The 18,529-nt window shown below is 52.7% G+C and overlaps 1 protein-coding gene across 3 annotated transcripts; it reads right to left on the bottom strand.

The window, feature by feature from the left end:
• Positions 1-1,185: 1,185 nt before the first annotated feature.
• HAO1 (hydroxyacid oxidase 1) lies at positions 1,186-16,813 on the bottom strand. Of its 3 annotated transcripts, none has more exons than XM_061559610.1 (9): positions 16,732-16,813; positions 14,774-14,933; positions 13,011-13,162; positions 12,138-12,408; positions 10,765-10,940; positions 10,294-10,385; positions 9,205-9,363; positions 6,666-6,735; positions 1,186-6,051 (listed from the first exon to the last, which is right to left on the bottom strand). In XM_061559610.1, the coding sequence occupies exons 2-9, from the start codon at positions 14,911-14,913 to the stop codon at positions 5,981-5,983; spliced, it is 1,131 nt and encodes a 376-aa protein (XP_061415594.1). In that variant the 5' UTR covers positions 14,914-14,933; positions 16,732-16,813; the 3' UTR covers positions 1,186-5,980. The 3 variants fall into 3 exon arrangements, with proteins under 3 accessions (XP_061415594.1, XP_061415595.1, XP_061415593.1); XM_061559611.1 differs by having other exon boundaries at positions 16,735-16,754; XM_061559609.1 differs by lacking the exon at positions 16,732-16,813 and adding an exon at positions 16,543-16,592.
• Between the last annotated feature and the right edge of the window lie 1,716 nt (positions 16,814-18,529).

The raw sequence follows: 18,529 nt of genomic DNA, 5'->3' as shown, positions 1-18,529 counted from the left end.
GGACGTCTGAGTGACTGAGTTCTTAGGCAGACTTAGGCCAAGCTCTTCTCGCAAAATATTCACCCCAGGCAGTGTAGTTGTTAATAAACTTGAGTACAGAGTGTCGGTGCAGTGTGATTTCTGTGTGTGTGGGTAGAACATCGGCGTGGTGTCTGCGATGTGTGTGGTGTGCGACTGCACGGGGAGGAGGCGATGTGCGCGAGAGAGTGGGCGCAGCGCTGCCGCGTCGGCCATCTGAGTGTGGGAGTCACGCAGCCGCCTTCGTGCTCGTGGTGGAGGAGCACGCGGGCGAGTGCCGAGTCACCCCGTGCGGCGGTGAGCCAGCGCTGCAGCCACGCCACTCAGGGGGAGCGCCAGCACGGGGGGGGGGGAGGAGCGATCACCCGGTCGGCGGGGGCCCGGCGGGAGGCGATGGAGGTTGTGGAGGAGGGAGTGGAGGGGGAGGGAATGGAGGGGGAGGGAATGGAGGAGGGAGTGGAGGGAGTAGAGGAGGAGGGAATGGAGGAGGAGGGGGGAGTGGAGGAGGGGGGAGTGGAGGAGGAGGGAGTGGAGGAGGAGGGAGTGGAGGAGGAGGGAGTGGAGGAGGAGGGAGTGGAGGAGGAGGGAGTGGGGGAGGAGGGAGTGGGGGAGGAGGGAGTGGAGGAGGAGGGAGTGGAGGAGGAGGGAGTGGGGGAGGGGGGAGTGGAGGAGGAGGGGGGAGTGGAGGAGTGGAAAAGGAGGGAGTGGAGGAGGAGGGAGTGGAGGAGGAGGGAGTGGAGGAGGAGGGAGTGGAGGAGGGGGGAGTGGAGGAGGAGGGAGTGGAGGAGGAGGGAGTGGAGGAGGGGGGAGTGGAGGAGGAGGGAGTGGAGGAGGAGGGAGTGGAGGAGGAGGGAGTGGAGGAGGAGGGGGTGGAGGAGGAGGGAGTGGAGGAGGAGGGGGTGGAGGAGGAGGGAGTGGAGGAGGGGGGAGTGGAGGAGGAGGGAGTGGAGGAGGAGGGAGTGGAGGAGGAGGGGGGAGTGGAGGAGGGGGGAGTGGAAAAGGAGGGAGTGGAGGAGGAGGGAGTGGGGGAGTGGGGGAGTGGAGGAGGAGGGAGTGGAGGAGGAGGGAGATGGGGTGGACGTCGTCCCTCACAATGCAACGCAACTTATTTCGAACTAACTACACGTCATTTATTCAAAGTGGTATGAAGCACAGCCATTGCCCGAAACGTCGCCTATTATATATTTTTCCTTTTAAGACCGCGGTGTTGTTGACGATTTTGGTGACTTGTTGTGGTTATGCTTGTGCACCGCTGCCAATGTAACGGCAGCAGCAGCAGCAGCAGCAAATACTGGAATGTCATTTTATTCGTACATATTGAGGAGCATTTGACCAAATCACGTGCTGGGTGACGACCACGCACAACACCCAAGCACACAGCCTGTGGAGACACGTGGTGGTCAGCAGAGTGCACTACAGACAAAACACTATTACTATTGTACTGCACTTCTATGGTCCCGCTTATAATTTCCCCCACCTCTTCAGAACCCTACGCTGACTGACCATCATGGTGAAGTATGGTGACATAAACTACCACTGCGTGGGGAGGTTATCATCCAACGGTGGAATTGCAAAAAGGGATAGGCATGCACGTGTAGGTTGAGTAACTGACCTCGTTTCAAATGCAAGTGGCTCCTACAAGCCCTGCGGTGAGCAATGGTGACGGGCACAGAGAGGATGTCTTTAGTCAGGAGAGGCGCTAGACCACGACTGACTGATGAGGATGGTAATGATGAAGATATTGAGTGGCTATGATGTATTCGCAGTTTTTAGTCGCTGATCGCATAGAATTCCACACGTAATTGAAATTCATTTCCATGACATTACTGAGTTGGTGGTGGCAATTCCATGTCCCTACAGCAGGGTTGGTTAATCCGTAGGAAAATCAGTGGCACTCGTTTTCTCTACTCGAGAGGAATGACGATGGTGGTGATGATGACATTCATGTTGTTCTCACATTGAGAGGTTATGAATAGTTGACAGTGGTGATGAAGATACTCACGATTACCATGGAGGAAAAACATAACCAATGATGGTGATGTTGACTATTGCGATGATTATGACTATTAATCACGTGGTTGGTAATGTTGATGATTGTGGAACTCCGAAATAAGCTATGGTGATGATGATGGCGGTGATGATGATGACGATGATGGCGGTGATGATGATTAAGCACAATTAATGATGTTTTGCGTGGCATTTGCCCTAAAGGCATGGGGCCGATCAGATAAATATTCAGGCGCAAATATCTGCGCCAGCACTCAACTTGGTCTGAGGGAGACCGCTTCGATCTTACAACCGCGTTCCCAAATCTGTCCCCCAATATAATTGAATGTTTTTTTACACACGCCATCAGCCGCACAGCCCTTTGGGAGGGCATCATTTCGTTCGACAACACGACCTGGGGTTTTGACATTCAGGGTCTCATCACGAACGCGCCCATGAGTCCGGCAAACACAACACGTGCGGGGTTGTTTGACCATATTTTACCACCAGCACCACCAGCACCACCACACGCTGGCCCGCGCGGGTTGATGAAATCTGTGAGCAGCACATACGCGCGAGCGCACAAGTATGGTACAACACCACAGCAAGCCCGTCGCCTATAACAACCTGGTGTGCATGGCGGTCACCCATCCAAGCACGAACCAGGCTCAAACCTGCTTAGCTGCCGATATGACGAGGTTGGGCGCCTTCAGGGCAAATTTGGTCACAGACGAGATACAAGTTTACACACAGTGCACACCATTTGATGTGCAACGGCGTTCGTTTAGACACAGGCGATGATCCCCCTGTAGTGCTCTAAGCGAACACCTCTTCAGGCTGGAACGTGCGCAAGCGGGTGGGGTGTGGTCAGCACCACGCTCAGCCACCAAACTGTTCAATCACAACTGATGTTAGCCGTAGTTAGGAATCGAACTTGGACTACCGGGTTTGTAGCACAGTGGGTGAATCTGCGCACCACCACTCCCCCTCAAAGACTCCCCCCTTTTTATAGCCTGAACACTGTCGGGGCAAGTGCGATTTGCGAACACTCGCACACCAATGTCCACAGAAAGACGCGCACACAGACACGAGTCGCTAAGGCTTCATGAACCGATAAGAGTCGAGGTTTCAAAACTGCAAGTTCCATCATCATTAAAACTATCTTGGGTCCTTGCGTCAAGAGTAAACACGCAGCGCGATAGCCGGCGACTCGTGCTGACCGGGTCACCCAGTTCAACTCCACCGCACCCACAGCCCCACGAGGCACGCAACTCAAGCAGGCAACTTTCACCGCAGGCAACTCCCAGCAACCCGCTGGGTAACGAGGTCAACTAGAAGTGACGTTTGATCCACTCCATTGTTTTTGCTTGTTTACCCAGAGAGACCTTGGTGAGTCTCGTGACTCTTTTTCAGGAGGGTCCTGCAGCATGTCGAGGTAGGAGACGGTGATTATTCATAATACACACAGCCTACGTGTTAAACAGACGATGATTAATATGAATTTTCTAATTGAATAGTCTGCGGGTACTTTTTTCAAATTTGGACAAGGCGAATGAAGGCACAGATTTCTATGGTTAGCCCACAACCGCAGTATTAATCAGCACGTCTGCTGGATTCGAACCTCTGCATCAAGGAGCGGTGAACACGCCACTGCAGGGCCACCGCCCCAAATGACCAAATCACCTGTAACCCGTTCGATCGCTCCAGATATCCAAAGCTAAGCAGGTTTGAGCCTGGACGATGTTTGGATTTGACCAACCGTGCCCAACAGGGATTGTCAGACGGTTTCCGTGCTATGTAACGAGCAGTAGGAGAGCAACGCAGCAACATCCATTGTTGTGCCGTGCGTCCACGCTCCCAGCCTTCACCAACCGGCACGGGTCCGCAAGGTCGCTGCGATGCGGCGGAACGTGGCTCGGGTGATGGTGGTGATGGTGGTGGTGGTGACGGTGGTGGTGACGGTGGTGGTGACGATGGTGGTGGTGTTAACCGCACAGGGCTGGCGAGGGTGCCACACACTGATGCGATGCCACGCTGTAGAACGCCGGCCCGGCCCGGCTCTCCCTGTGCACCGCCGGTGAAGGTTCCTCCTCTCGCAGGGCGAGTCGCAATATTTTTTATGAAGATTTTTTAGCATATTTCTTACTTTTTCCAATAACACAATAAGGCCATTTCTAACGTCATTAAAATTATTTGATTGCTTAAAAATGCGGTATTTTCTGCCTCACATAGGAACCTTAAGATAAATCTGTCACAGGAATTTCCATTGCATGTCACTGCAGGTGTTTCTAAAGCCTCTCTTTCTGTGCTGGGCAATGGGTGTTGATCACATCACGTGACAGTCTTCACAATTCGTTACTTTCCCATTCTCAGCTCCACCAGTGGGCGAATTTCATATTTGTGATTACGCGCCGTCCCGTGTTAATCACCGGCGTGGAGATGTACGATCAAATGGCTCGCACGTCGATAGATTACAAGGCCGAGTGGATGTGCTGCCTGAGTAGCCCCTCGTGCTTGTGGTACCATTGTACAATCCACGACCGTCAGCCACCACTTCCTACACAAGTAGCAATAGCCACCACTCATCCACATATACAAGTCAGTGGAAGTAACGTCATCACAGAGATTGTGCCAGGCTAGGTGCACTTGAGGCCACTTGGTGTGGTCAAGGTTGGCTGACAGGTCATGGGGCAGACCAAAGTGTCCTGAGGTATTGTGCTTTCCATCTCCACACACACAACATATGGCCTTCAAAATCAACGCAATTAGACAATCGCCCTAAATGTATTACAATACACTAATCAATACAGCCCTGTAATCGACTTTATATAATGTGCATATTCAATTTCATTCAGCGCTTGACGGAAATTTCAATTAAACACAACGATAAATTACAAAATCTAATTTTAGATCATAAAAAAACTGGGACAAAATGAATCTCCATATTGTCGCATTTGAAATACGGTGGTGGAATGTGGCGTTCATGGCAGAGGGCTGATGGTGGACGAGGGGCGGGAGAGCAAGCAGCCATCGGTGGGAGTGACACAAAGAGTTGAGCGATGAGTGGTGGTGGGAGAGTGGTGGTGGGAGAGTGGTGGTGGGAGAGTGGTGGTGGGAGAGTGGTGTGGAGAGTGAGTGGTGTGGAGAGAGAGTGCTGCTGGCAGAGTGAGTAGTGTCGAAAGTGGTAAGTGGTGCAAGAGTGAGCAATCACTGACCAGTGGTTGGGTTGTCGGAGTGAGTGGTAGTAAAGTGAGTGGAGGTGAAAGGGTGAATGATACAGCGGGTGAGTGAGTGGGATAAGAGTGAGCAATGAACAGTGTGAGCTCGTTACTCCGGGTTGAGGGGGCTACAAACTCCACCTCGGGTTTTCTAGTCGCGGGTGATAACGCGTGCAGATGGATTGAGCAGCTAGAATGCAATGGCAGTGAATTCTCAGGTGAACTGGTCAGGTGGGCACCCAACACTGGCTCATTACCACGCCGTGTTCCAATTATAAATTCGTCTCCCTGTACGCAGCCAAATGCCAGATCACGCACCCAGGTACAGAGATGACCAAATCACCTGGAACGTGCCCAATCTCATCAGATCATGGAAGCTAAGTGGGGTTGAAACTGCATAGTACTTGAATGGACAACCACCGTGCACAAGAAGGAAGTTAAACGATAACCGGAAAATTGATAACATTTTCAGATGCCATTACCGGCTACAAGAGACTGCAACAGGGAACTGTGTCCAGGGCTGTGCACGTAGACGGCACACGGAACTGAAAAACCCGAGGTGGACTCCGTTGCACCTTCCACCTGAGTCCACAGACGGCGGCCACAGACGGCGGCTGGCGACCAGAGAATACGCGGAGCCGGAGAGATTGGCCTGAAGAGGAGCACGTGAGAGAGCGCGGAGTGCCGTGGCGTGAAGGACCATAGAGGCCGTGGCCATGGGCAGCACGAAGCCACACGGAGCAATGCCACCCCGTTCTCTAGAGCTTGGCGGTGCAGGACACTTCCCGCATAAGCAGAGAAGAGTTGATGTCGGTGATGCAGTGGCAGCCTGCGCACCGCAGTAGGCAGAGACACAACGATAACACAACATCACAAGACGGAGATGAACACCGCAACTCCTCGATGGGATGTCCCAGAATGCCAAGGCAACTCCTCTTAATATGAGTGAGTGGTGGCTCAGCCGTCAGCTCCCAGTCCGCCCATCATCATTGTCATCGTCTGTTGTTGTAGGGGTGGAGTGGTGGCGTAGTGGTGAGTGCACTGCACTCCTGAACCGAAGTCCGGCTTAGAGATGCTTTACTTGGTGACCATTACGGGCCTCTCGTGCTGAATCTCGCTCCTGTCACAACATTGAGCTGTCACGAGTAGCCTGTGGCCTACGTGTGGCTTGGGTGTGAGGGGTGTAGGTGAGTGGGGGTGTGAGGGGTGTAGGTGAGTGGGGGTGTGAGGGGTGTAGGTGAGTGGGGGTGTGAGGGGTATAGGTGAGTGGGGGGTGAGGGGTGTGAGGGGTGTAGGTGAGTGGGGGTACGAGGGGTGTAGGTGAGTGGGGTACGAGGGGTGTAGGTGAGTGGGGGGTGAGGAGTGTGAGTGGGGGTGTGAGGGGTGTAGGTGAGTGGGGGTGTGAGGGGGTATAGGTGAGTTGGGTTTGAGAAGTAGCCATACCTGCAAGAGCCATTGCCAGAATAAGCTCTTCTCGAATCATGGTCAGGGCTTTTTTCACTCCCTCTTCACCCTGAAGCACACCACCACAATCACCACACACATTATCTAAACCATTGCCATCATTATCACCTATCTTGATTTTTTTCAACAAGTCATCTATTACAACACCACCATAAGCATCATCAATAGCTTTGCAGGTTTACATCATCCAGCAGTGGATCGATGAAGGGCCGTACACATACAGTGCTAGATGTGGGGCACTACCACTCGTTTTTTAAAATACAGTTGCAGAGCACAGGGCCCAAGGGCCAAAATACGTCTAGCGGCCAGCAACAAACAGCAACATCATCGAACAGAGTTCAGTTACTTTCATTTCACTTTTCTCGTTTCCCACTTAATTTTCACCCAAACTCGGTTTGTACCCAAATAACAGCTTTGTCGAGTTAAGATAATCACATCAACAATATTAAAGTATCAACATAATACTCCGCGAAATTCGTCTTACACAGGGTCGGTAGGAAAACATAAAAAGTCGAGGTTGTATCACTGCCAGTGCAACGCAAGAGATAATTTTCTCTCCAAACTTTACTTTCAGTCAGAGTTCCCTCTCGGGGTCACGAGCCGCTCGGTCTGGGGCTCGCGACCCCGAGAAGCACGCTGTGCCAATCGGGCAACGTCCCCCTCCGCTGATCAACTCCTCCCAATGCCTCTATTTGGCGACTCCTCGCGTGATAAAACGCTTGCAACACGAGGAATATCGCTCTGGCGGCCCTAATGGGGTCCGCAGCTGTACGCACTGGGTCAGGGGACCCACGGGAGACCAGGGACTCGATCCAGCAGCCAGGGTTAGAGCCGGCCCGAGAGAGCGAGCGAGGCAGCGAGAGCGAGAGGGTGGGAGAGCAAGAGAGCGAGCGAGAGAGCGAATGCGAGAGAGCACGTCCCAGAGAGCGTGCGCGAGGGCACAAGAGAGAGTGAGAGTGAGTGAGTGTAAGAGAATGAGCGTGAGAGAGTGAGTGAGTGTAAGAGAATGAGCGTGAGAGAGAGTGAGAGAGCAAAAGAGCGAGAGAGCGAGCGTGAGAGAGTGAGTGAGTGTAAGAGAATGAGCGTGAGAGAGAGTGAGAGAGCGAGAGAGCGAGAGAGCGAGCGTGAGAGAGAGAGAGAGAGGGCGAGAGAGAGAGAGACTGCGTTACGTCGGCCAGGTCTGTTCGCATCACAGACACAAAACAATTTGCCTCGTCGGAGGAAATAGAAGCAACCAAATAAGCAGACAATTGACCTCTTTCCGATATCTGTGTCACATCTTCTATACTGTATAGTTTTACATTGAACTAGAACCCATATTTAACAGATGGGGGGGGGGTTCCTTTCCTATAAATATTTGGAAGTTCATCAGCATTGCTTCAAGCAAGAACGACTCTGGTAATGAGACACTGGACGTTGAAACTGGTACAGAATTTGCTTGTGGTGAACCAATGCTGGTGAACTGGCCAATGTTTATTGACCACCACTCCTCTCTCTGTTAAATACAGGTCTTAGTTTGACGCAAAACTAAATCGTACATAACAAAATATTATAATTTGCTTTATTGAAAATATAAGTAACTCAATAATTTAGCAGACAATCCAGCTCTTTCCCATATCCGTCCCTCCACATAAACAAAATGTCTTTTTAAACACACAGTGCAAATGGAAAGGCAGCAAGGACGATTTCACATTCTTCGAGTGGCCTCTTGGGCCTCAGAAAAAGACTTCGTAGCTGGGAGGTGTAGAGAGGGAAAAGCTATCACTCGGCTCCTCCCTCCATGAGCCCTGCCCACTTTTACTTAGCCACGCCCAGTCAGCCGCGAGCACTCACCCACACGGCAGTGAGTGGCCTTCCACTCGCTCTTTCAGATGTTATAATAATACCATAATACTTATTTATCCAGGAGAGGCACACTGAGTCGTATGACTCTTTTTCAGGAGGGTCCTGCATTATGATTTTAAGTTGTTTTCAGCCAATTAATGATGAGTGTTTATACCTTGGTGGATACCAGAGCACCCAGAGAAAACCCCACACACGTGAGGAAGCAACACTCTATCCCATAACAGATGGCAGCAGATGACCATTAGTCCACTTGCTGTACTGCCTTCTCCTGGCGAGTCAGGGTATGGCACCTCGACGCCCACGGGAAGGGGAGGTTCACAACAAGTGTGCGATCCACCAGCCCCCGCTGGACTCGAGGCCACGTGCGCCACCGCTCACAGGCCCCAGCAGCTCCATGACCGGCGACGCGCTCGTCTCGTGTAGCCCCGCCCCCATCCCCGTAGCGTGACTCCAGCACGGGGCCAGGAAACTTGAAAACTGGCAAATGCCAAACTTAGTGCACACACCTCACGGGGGACACTGGGACAGACTTCCCAGAAAGCGAATCTGTCCCGGCCAAGCAGAACGTGAGTGAAGCTTCGAGAAAGGGGGTAAAAATGGGGAGCAGGGAGGGGGTGGGGGTGGGGAGCGGGGAGGGGGTGGGGGTGGGGAGCGGGGAGGGGGTGGAGGTTACATTGTACGCGAGGCCCCACAAGACGGGCCTCCCGATGAACACGGCACGGGCCCCGAGCGCCAGGGCCTTGAGCACGTCGGTGCCGCGGCGCACGCCCCCGTCCAGGTACACCTCCACCTGGCCGCCCACCGCCGCCACCACCTCGGGCAGCGCGTCCAGCTGGTCGCGGGGCACAGGGGGCAGTGGAGGGGAACTTTGTTCAATGTTTTCCCTCTGTGTGGAGATGGAACATCTCACTTGCAAGGATGTCCGTTAATGAGTCAGAGTGATTTCGTGCGGGAATGAGAATTGAGGCATACGGATAGTTACACTAATAGCTCGTGGGTAACAGAAAACCCCTTCTATAATCACACACAATATTTACGACTAACTAAACTCATTTATACCAAAAGTAGAACATTGCATTGTGGGAAGATGTATTCTTGCGAGCTCGAGGCACGATCTACCCAGCAATGCATTCCTGGGCCCAGGCCGGTAAAACCCTTCTCAAGCATTCCCGACAATGCTTAGGTGGAGAAGTCTAAGAAATCGTATGTGAGGTAAGCACACACACAAAACTAAAATAAACAAACTCAAACGATTAGTGGAGGTGCGTGTGTACCGATAGTGCTCTCGGTGTTTTGATCAGCGTATCGGTTAAAATGAAGATGCACAGAGTCGCATCTTCTCCGATGCCACTGAAAGACGATGCCTGGTGATCTACGCTGATTGCCGGAGTTCCACGTTCTGAGGTCGGGGGGGGGTTCTCAGCGAGGCGTGAAGTTCACATTTGAGCCCTCTTGAAACAAGGCGGTACTCCAAGATGAAAAGAACTTGGGCACCGATAAAAAAAAGGCCAGACGCAAGGAGGCAGTGCAAACACGATCCTCCACTGCCACCTATCTGCAGCGCCTGGCTGATGCACACAGAATCCAAAGTTTCAACCAAGTGAGCGCAAGAGTGAATGAGTGACTGGAAGATGGATTTTGTCATTATGTGAGGGAGTGAGCGATAATAAATATGATTGTGTGATGGAGCGAATGATGGAGTGAGCGAGTGAGTAATGTTTATCGATGTTACCCAAGCGAGTGAGTGAGTGGTGTAACTCACTGTGGCTGCGACTCCGTCCAGCTGCCGAGCGCCGTGGTTGGACACCACGATGCCGTTGACTCCATGCCGCACCGCCTCCTTCGCATCCTCGGCTGCTCAGTACAAACAACAGCGGCAGCACCAATAACCACGGTCCGCCACCAAGCGAAGGTGACGTCACTGCGGCACTCGTGCCAGGTTACGTGCACTATGAGGCCACACACGCAGCAGATCACAGTGTACACACACGCACACGTGGTGCAAGTGCAGCAATAATGATCAGCGTCGCAATGTAGATATTTGCTAACGCATTGGTTATAACGATGACGGCAGTGATAAATATTGATCATGTCGACCATTATGACTACGCCGATGATAGTGATGAGGACGATGCTGATGTTCACGACTGCCACCCCAGCCATGGCCCCGTCGTTTGTGGCATTTGCCGCCCGCATGGACGGTGGCCCCCCACCCATGCCAGGCGCCGCGTGCCTGTCAGGATGCCTTTGAGCACCACGGGCAGGGCGGTGAGCGAGCGCAGCCACGACACGTGCTCCCAGCTGAGGCCCGGCTCGATGGCGCGCGTCACGTACGCCGCGAGCCCCGACCCGCCTCCGCCACTCTGCGTGTCCAACTCCGACAGCTCGGGCGACGTGAAGTTGGCCAGCCTGGGTGGGTGGGTGGGGGGGGGGGAGCACAGCGCGACGCTCACCCGTGGGGGCACCTAGGCCCCCTGCGTGCAGCGAGCCAGCACCAGTGGGGCTCACGCCACAACCCGAGCTGCCGAGCGGGACAGAGGGTGGCACACGTCGTTGAAGATTGTGCCCACGAACGGAGATCAGCAGTGACCCGAGGACAACGCCGCATTCTGCAAACAGTGAAGCCGCCGCCTGACTTGGAGCGAACGCACGAGCTAAATAAATGGGGAACCTAAGACTGGAATTCGCACGGCCCTCGCCGACACAAGGCCTCCGATGTCAAAACGCCTTGCAAACTTGGAATCGAGATTTTTGCAGCCACGATTAAAATTCATACTTCAAATCTATCTGCAGTATGACCGCACGTGCGTGACTTCAGCAGTGCGGGAGCGTAACACGACGGGAAAGTTAGCCGCGAGTGTCGCTGGACCGCTCACAGCGTACAGTGGTGCACGTCGCTGACTGGAGACTCGCAGCAGCAGTAGTAGAATGCAAATCAGCAGCAGTAGAATGCAAATCAGCAGCAGTCTGGTTCATCAAACGTCATATGTCATCAGGGTCGCCTGATATCCTTTAAGCGTCCTTCAGGCCGAGTGGGTCTATTTATTAGTCACCGCAAGCATCTAAGCCACACTAATCAGGTACTCAATGAGAATATTTTCAAATTGAAAACGTGTTTCCAATTTAACTTGCGCAGTCACTTCCGTCACGACAAGGGCCTATTGTAGGTACAGAAGTGAGTGCGGTGTGTGGGTGTCAATGCGGTGTGTGGGTGTTGATTCGATTGTTCACCCATGATTCTCAAGACCAAGATGCCGTAATTTGGCCAGAGCCAACTGATGCTACACCTGTTGGGCAGTTGCCAATAGACCTCCCAGATCTGCCCTGACAGTCTCCCACCATTTGGCCTAAGGTCTCTCAAGAAGATAATTGCTGTCAAGGTAGCAGATGATGACAATGATTATGACGATGGTGATAATGATGACAATGTTAATTAAATGTTGCCAGCGATGATAATTTAACAATGACAATTTAAGAATGACAACTCCTATGAGCAATTTTCCACATCGATGACCCCCCCCCCCCGACCACGACTCCCCTTCCTGCGAGTCACCGGTGCCCCCAGTGCCTCCGGCCCATGCCACCCCCGCCCTCCCCCCTGAGTACCGCAGGTGATCGGGCATGGAGAAGCGGTTGCGCTCGTCGGCGAGGCGCCGGCCGGGCCGCGGCGTGTCCACGGTGAGGAAGATGGCGCCGTAGCCCTCTCGCTCCGCGCGCCGCACCAGCGCCTCGGTGGCGTCGCGGTCCCGGTACACGTAGAGCTGCAGCCAGCGCACAGGAGGGGGGGCGCCGCTGCTCGGGACGGCGGCCGCCACCTCCTCCACGCTCGCCGTCGCCCACGAGCTCAGCTGCATGCCCGTGCCGAGCGCAGCGCACGCTGCAGGGACCGCGGAGGCAATGGGAGCGGCGGTGAACACGACGTCCCCCACAGTGCCCACTCTCAAGGGGCACTACCAGGGCAGGAGCCCACCTGGGAGCGGGCGCTGTGCGTACGCCACTCGTTTAGGTGATTTCTCAGAAAGGAAGAACCGAGTCGACAACCCCTGACCAGGATCTGAATTTGCAACCTTCTTGACCAGCATCAGCAATTGATATCAACAATAACAGTGATGATTCAGAATGTTTTTGTTCACTCTGAGAGAGAATGATCCAGGTGTGAGAATCCACAGACAAGCCGATAGGCAACCAGAAGCAGCACCAACAACTGCCCAAGCACTCTGGTCCTGTATCGGGATGTTTACTTCTATATGTTGAACTTCTTTAGTAGCCCACTGTGCTATCCAACCTACTCACGCGTATTACTCGCAGGAGGATACCAGCGTACGCGGAAAAAAAAACGTGTGTGAGTGGGGTAACACCCCGTCACTGTACAAATGGAATAGAGATGGAAATGGATCTACTTGCTGTACTGCTACGACGACGGCTAAAGTGACGGCGAAGACGACGACGACGACCCGCGATGCCTGCCCGGGCGCTCACCACGCGCCGTCGCCAACTCCCCGTCCGGGTGGGCCATGCGCTGCATCGCCGTGGGCGCCACGGCCACGGGGAAGCTGAGCGAGCGGCCCAGCACCGAGACGCGAGTGTCCACCGTGGTGACCCCACGCAGCGCACGTGGCCGCAGCCGCCACCTGCGCGTCGCACAGCGCGGGAGGTCGCGAGATTTCAACTTCACTGCTGCTGTCAAATTGCAGCCTTTCCCTGCAAGCAGTGAGGTGAGCGAGTGAGCGAGTCGGACTGAGTATATTTTTAAGTTAATGTATACAGAGCCCAAAGGCCCATTACATCACGATTATAAAAGTAGTAATCGTTGAGAGTTAACACGTTTATTGAATTGAGTGAGGTTAATATAAGAGTTTGGGGAAAGAGACGATGGGAAAGAGTGGAGCAGAGCAAGGAAAGAAGCAGATACAGAAGTGTTGTGACCTAGTGTGGTGAGTGGGTGAGTGGGTGGGTGAAGGAGTGTGTGGGTGGGTGAAGGAGTGGGTGAGTGGGTGGGTGAGTGGGTGGGTGGGTGAAGGAGTGTGTGGGTGGGTGAAGGAGTGGGTGAGTGGGTGGGTGAGTGGGTGGGTGGGTGGGTGAAGGAGTGTGTGGGTGGGTGAAGGAGTGGTTGAGTGGGTGGGTGAGTGGGTGGGTGGGTGGGTGAAGGAGTGTGTGGGTGGGTGAAGGAGTGTGTTGCCGTGACCTGCAGTGTGGTGAGTGGGAGGATGAGTGGGTGGGTGAGTGTGTGGTGAGTGGGTGGGTGGGTGAGTGTGTGAGTGGGTGGGTGAGTGTGTGGCGAATGGGTGAATGGGTGGGTGAGTGTGTGGGTGAGTGTGTGGTGAGTGGGTGGGTGAGTGTGTGGTGAGTGGGTGAGTGGGTGAAGGTGTGAGTGGGTGGGTGAGTGTGTTAGTGGGTGGGTGGGTGTGTGAGTGGGTGGGTGAGTGTGTGGTGAGTGGGTGAGTGGGTGAAGGAGTGTGTGAGTGGGTGGGTGAGTGGGTGGGTGAGTGTGTGTTGGTGAGTGTGTGTGTGGGTGGGTGGGTGAAGGTGTGTGTTGCTGTGACCTGCAGTGTGGTGAGTAGGTGGGTGGGTGAGTTGGTGAGTGTGTGGTGAGTGGGTGAATGGGTGGGTGAGTGTGTGAGTGGGTGGGTGTGTGGTGAGTGGGTGAGTGGGTGTGTGAGTGTGTGGTGAGTGGGTGAGTGGGCGAAGGAGTGTGTGAGTGGGTGGGTGAGTGGGTGGGTGAGTGTGTGTGGGTGAGTGTGTGTGTGGGTGAAGGAGTGTGTTGCCATGACCTGCAGTGTGGTGAGTGGGTGAGTGAGTGGGTGGGTGAGTGTGTAGGTGAATTAGTGTTTTGTCGTGACCTGCAGTGTGGTGAGTGGCTGGGTGAGTGGGTGGGTGAGTGTGTGGTGAGTGGGTGAGTGAGTGGGTGGGTTAGTGGGTGGGTGAGTGGGTGGGGAGTGGATGAGTGGGTGCGTGTGTGTGTGGGTGAAGGAGTGTGTTGCCGTGACCTGCAGTGTTGGCAGCGGTTTGACACAGCGTGGATCAGACGAAACGATCAGTGTCAGGTAGCCCTCGTCATGGGTGGAGGATGCTCACGCGAACAGACACGACAGGTGTTTCAACTTCATTATAACTTGTGCTTTGTACAGCAGCAGCAGTGTGTTGTCCCGCTCAGTGCATGACGTGTTTGCGTATGCATCGCATTGTTCATCACGGAGCGTGTGTTCTCTGGGCTGTCTGAAGGGTGAGCGGCACTCCTCCACCTGGAGAAGGCCGCCACGTTGTCCCGGAGCGTGACCTCGCCGTCGGCCCCGGAGCGGTAGTAGTCGTAAACGGCGCGCGGAAGCTTCGCCCGCGCCGCCTCCTCCAAGTCGTCCAGGCACACGGGCGCCGGCGAGCTCATGTCGACGGCAAACGGCGGCACTGCAATGGGCCGAGAGGAGGGCGATGTGGGCCTCAGTGGGATCAGCATACGGCCAAACGAGATGCTATCCCTAGCCCTAACCACGCTGACCAATCAGATCCCAGCCCTTACCTTACTCGTCAATTACATTATCATTGTCCTTGCTACACTGTCGAACAAAACCATTACCATTGTCCTGCCATTTACCCAACAATTCGGTAACACTGAGGATAGCAGCACCTGATGCTCGTACAGATAAGGCGACCAATCCTACAGAGAAACAAATCACAGTCATTTGCTGCTCGAATCTTCTGTTTCCAGCCCTGAGCCAGTGGTGGGAATTCCACATTACTATGAAGAGTTTAGGTCTATCCATAGGACAACACTTTACTTCCCCACAAATCGAAGCAGTAAGTATTTAACGCGGTATCAGCATTAAGTGAAAATCGCGTTAAGCGAAGAGAACTCCCCATAAATAAAGTAACGATAACGTTTGGCGAGATACAATGTGCGCACACGCAGTAAGATAGCGGGACAAATCACTGAGGGTACACCGCCGCATTGCTGCACCGCCACATTACTGCACCGCCGCATTACTGCACCGCCGCATTACTGCATCGCTGCACCGCCACATTACTGCACCGCCACATTACTGCATCGCTGCACCGCCACATTACTGCACCGCCACATTGCTGCATCGCTGCACCGCCACATTACTGCACCGCCACATTACTGCATCGCCACATTACTGCATCGCCACATTACTACATCGCCACATTACTGCACCGCCGCATTACTGCACCGCCACATTACTGCACCGCCACATTACTGCATCGCCACATTACTACATCGCCGCATTACTACACCGCCGCATTACTGCACCGCCGCATTACTGCATCGCCACATTACTGCATCGCTGCACCGCTCAGACGCGCCGCTCAAGAAAGTCATCGACTGCTCAGAAACCGCGTTATAAAAGGGGGACGCGTTCCGCGCTGTTCCCTAATGGAAGAACCACATTTTAGGTAAACCGTGCGTTGAGTTGCCGTACTAATGGGCTGAGTCAACCCCCAACCAGGGGGTTTAACTTAATTTCCAATTGTGAGCCACTCTGCCGGTATACTGATTGTTGTTTCCTTGAAGAAATCAACTGCGTGAACCGTATTTTAATTTGAAGAAAGTAATCATGAAGGTAAAATAAAGCATGTTATCGGATTATTGCTGCACGCAAGATGACAAACTTCGGTGAGGCTGGCCGCAACACCACAAACGTGCACAGTCGAATCCTTGATCTCAGCGCTCCTGCCCAATGAAGCAGCCTCGGGCAAGTTTGTCAGATAAGAAACAAATACCATGGTAATGTGGAATTCCCACCACCGGATCTGCATAGCCACGAGTGGAGATGAGCATTGACCCAAGGGCCCAACTGAGCACTTTGGCGTGCAGTGAAACCACCAGTGATGGGGAACCGAAGGGCTCACAAGTGACGCCATCACATATAGCCCTCTATTTAAGGAATGAAACAGGATTCCTCCACAAATCTGGCTGTCGCCTGATGAAGCTAGTTGTAATTACTGGCGAAACGTCGTACTCGCATTGTAAATGTTGTGGCTTTGCTATCCAACACACCGGTTAGTGCTGTACTAGTGACGAACTGGCTACGTTCTGTTTAGGTGACCTTACTAATTAGCTGTCGGGTGGTGGCGGGTTTAACAACTCATTTACGCTAACCCAAAAAAATTACTGTATTATGAAGTGGTCACATTTGAGAAGTACAATTCTCAGCACTGCTCAGCCATGCGCGGTGCACTCACTCACCACCTCGACAAGAAGAGCAGTGGCAGACGCAGCGGAAACGCAGCGGGGTCGTCGTCGTCAAACGCGTCTGTGCCTCTCTCCCTGCTCCCAAAGGGCCTCGATGGGTGCTGCTTCATCAGCAAATTCCAGCACAGGGGGCGTCGGCTATTCATTAACTTCCACAAGCAAACAAGTGTATCATGGACAGATTTAATGAGAAACAGACTACACACAATCCAGAGCAAAATCCTCTCACTGTGCTACGGTTTGGTCCATGAAACAAAATAAGAATACGCGTCATTGTGGAGAATGCAAGAAAGGTAATAAATAATCAGGCAAGTCGTCTCCGAATGATATCGGCCCCTCCACATAGACAAAGTGTTTTTAACACCACATCAGCCACACGGCTTTCTGCACATTATTAACATTAGCAGCTTTGATTTCATCGAAGCAAACTCTGGACCAGTTTCCACATTCAGTGTCTCATCAGCAGTCGGGGACTTGCTTAAACCAATACCAGTGAACTGCCAGAAGTTTAAAGACAAATAACCTCCGAGATATGGGTCCTCATCAGGGCGACGTAACTTGTTGTTAACGTGAGGAACTCTTGCACCGGGCGAAGTGCCGTGGCACGAGTTTGTGATGCGACAGTTGGTTGCCGAGGTGGTCAATGAGATGGCAAAATAACATCGATCCTCACACCCAAGTACCTCCGATTAGTACAGTTGCAAAGAAGTTAAACAAATATCGTCTCTACTCTTCTTGTGTGTGACACGTTCCCTTTGGTCATTTCCCTCAAACCGCACGACTTTTAAAGTCCCTCCTATTCTCATTTCCGAAGCTCAATTCAAGAACGTGGCGACTCTTGACCTTGCACAACCTCGATACTGCTGCTTGTTGCTGGCCACTTGACCTTTTGGGCTTCAGCTCAACAATCGTGTTAAAAAAGAGACCGCCAGTGGCCCTCGTGAACTCTGTATTAAATTATATTCCTAGCTACGATGGCTGCAATCCGTTCAAAAACCAAATACCAATGTTAAGATCTGTTGGTCACGACGAGGGCTTCAGGGGAGATAGTTCGTGTAGTTTTGCGATTCCTCCTCCTCCGTTGAAGCAGTGCAGACGACAGTGGCTTACACTCTGGTCCATAGTAAAGAAGCACCAGGAATGATGTTGTCAGCTGAGTGAGGCTGCTGTTCACCACTGGCTTTTATTGTGCTCTCAAACTCTTCAATGTTTTCTTATGAAACCACCACACAAGCAGAGTTAACGATTGACAAATTCCCTGCATGTCTCCAGCACGTAAACTCTAGAAGCAAACATGAGGCCACTGCAATCAGCTGTGAACAGCTGTGATTATGTGCCATAAATGTCAATTCAAGCCCATTACGCTTACAATCCTAAATGGAGTAATTCAAACTCAATGAAGCATTCCTGGTTATATATAAAAAAACATTCCATGCCTTAAATAATGTCCTATAAAACACAGGCAACAGGTCCTTTATTATTGTTTATTATGAAATGTGAGCAAATGAATTGGTGCATTACAAGCATGGGCTAATCAAAGGGTGTAACACTTTAATGTCGGTACAGGAAATGTGTCCATTCTGTGTTTTAAATTTAAAATCTTACTGAGAATGATTTTCAGTTCCCAAGATGCCACCCCTTTTAGCCAGGGGGCCTTTCCCGTCGAGCACGATGCACCGACACCCACTGTACTACCGTGCTTCTCCTGCATGACATATTTTAATGATTCATCTTAATATTGAAACTTTCCTCACGAAACAGTCTACGGGGAAGGAAATCATATATGCAGGGA

The sequence above is a fragment of the Lethenteron reissneri genome, chromosome 25, assembly GCF_015708825.2.
Source record: "Lethenteron reissneri isolate LAM-NWPU_2019-01 chromosome 25, ASM1570882v1, whole genome shotgun sequence".
NCBI classification, from domain to species: domain Eukaryota; kingdom Metazoa; phylum Chordata; class Hyperoartia; order Petromyzontiformes; family Petromyzontidae; genus Lethenteron; species Lethenteron reissneri.
This window is presented reverse-complemented; position numbering and strand designations above follow the sequence as displayed.

Bases quoted from the DNA above. Each gene is read 5' to 3' on its own strand.
- HAO1 (XM_061559610.1), bottom strand. From the start codon at position 14,913: ATGAGCTCGCCGGCGCCCGTGTGCCTGGACGACTTGGAGGAGGCGGCG. The intron at 13,163-14,773 runs GTGGAGGAGTGC...TGCGACGCGCAG, and splicing joins AACGTGGCGGCCTTCTCCAG to GTGGCGGCTGCGGCCACGTG. The intron at 12,409-13,010 runs GTGAGCGCCCGG...CGGTCCCTGCAG, and splicing joins GGAGTTGGCGACGGCGCGTG to CGTGCGCTGCGCTCGGCACG.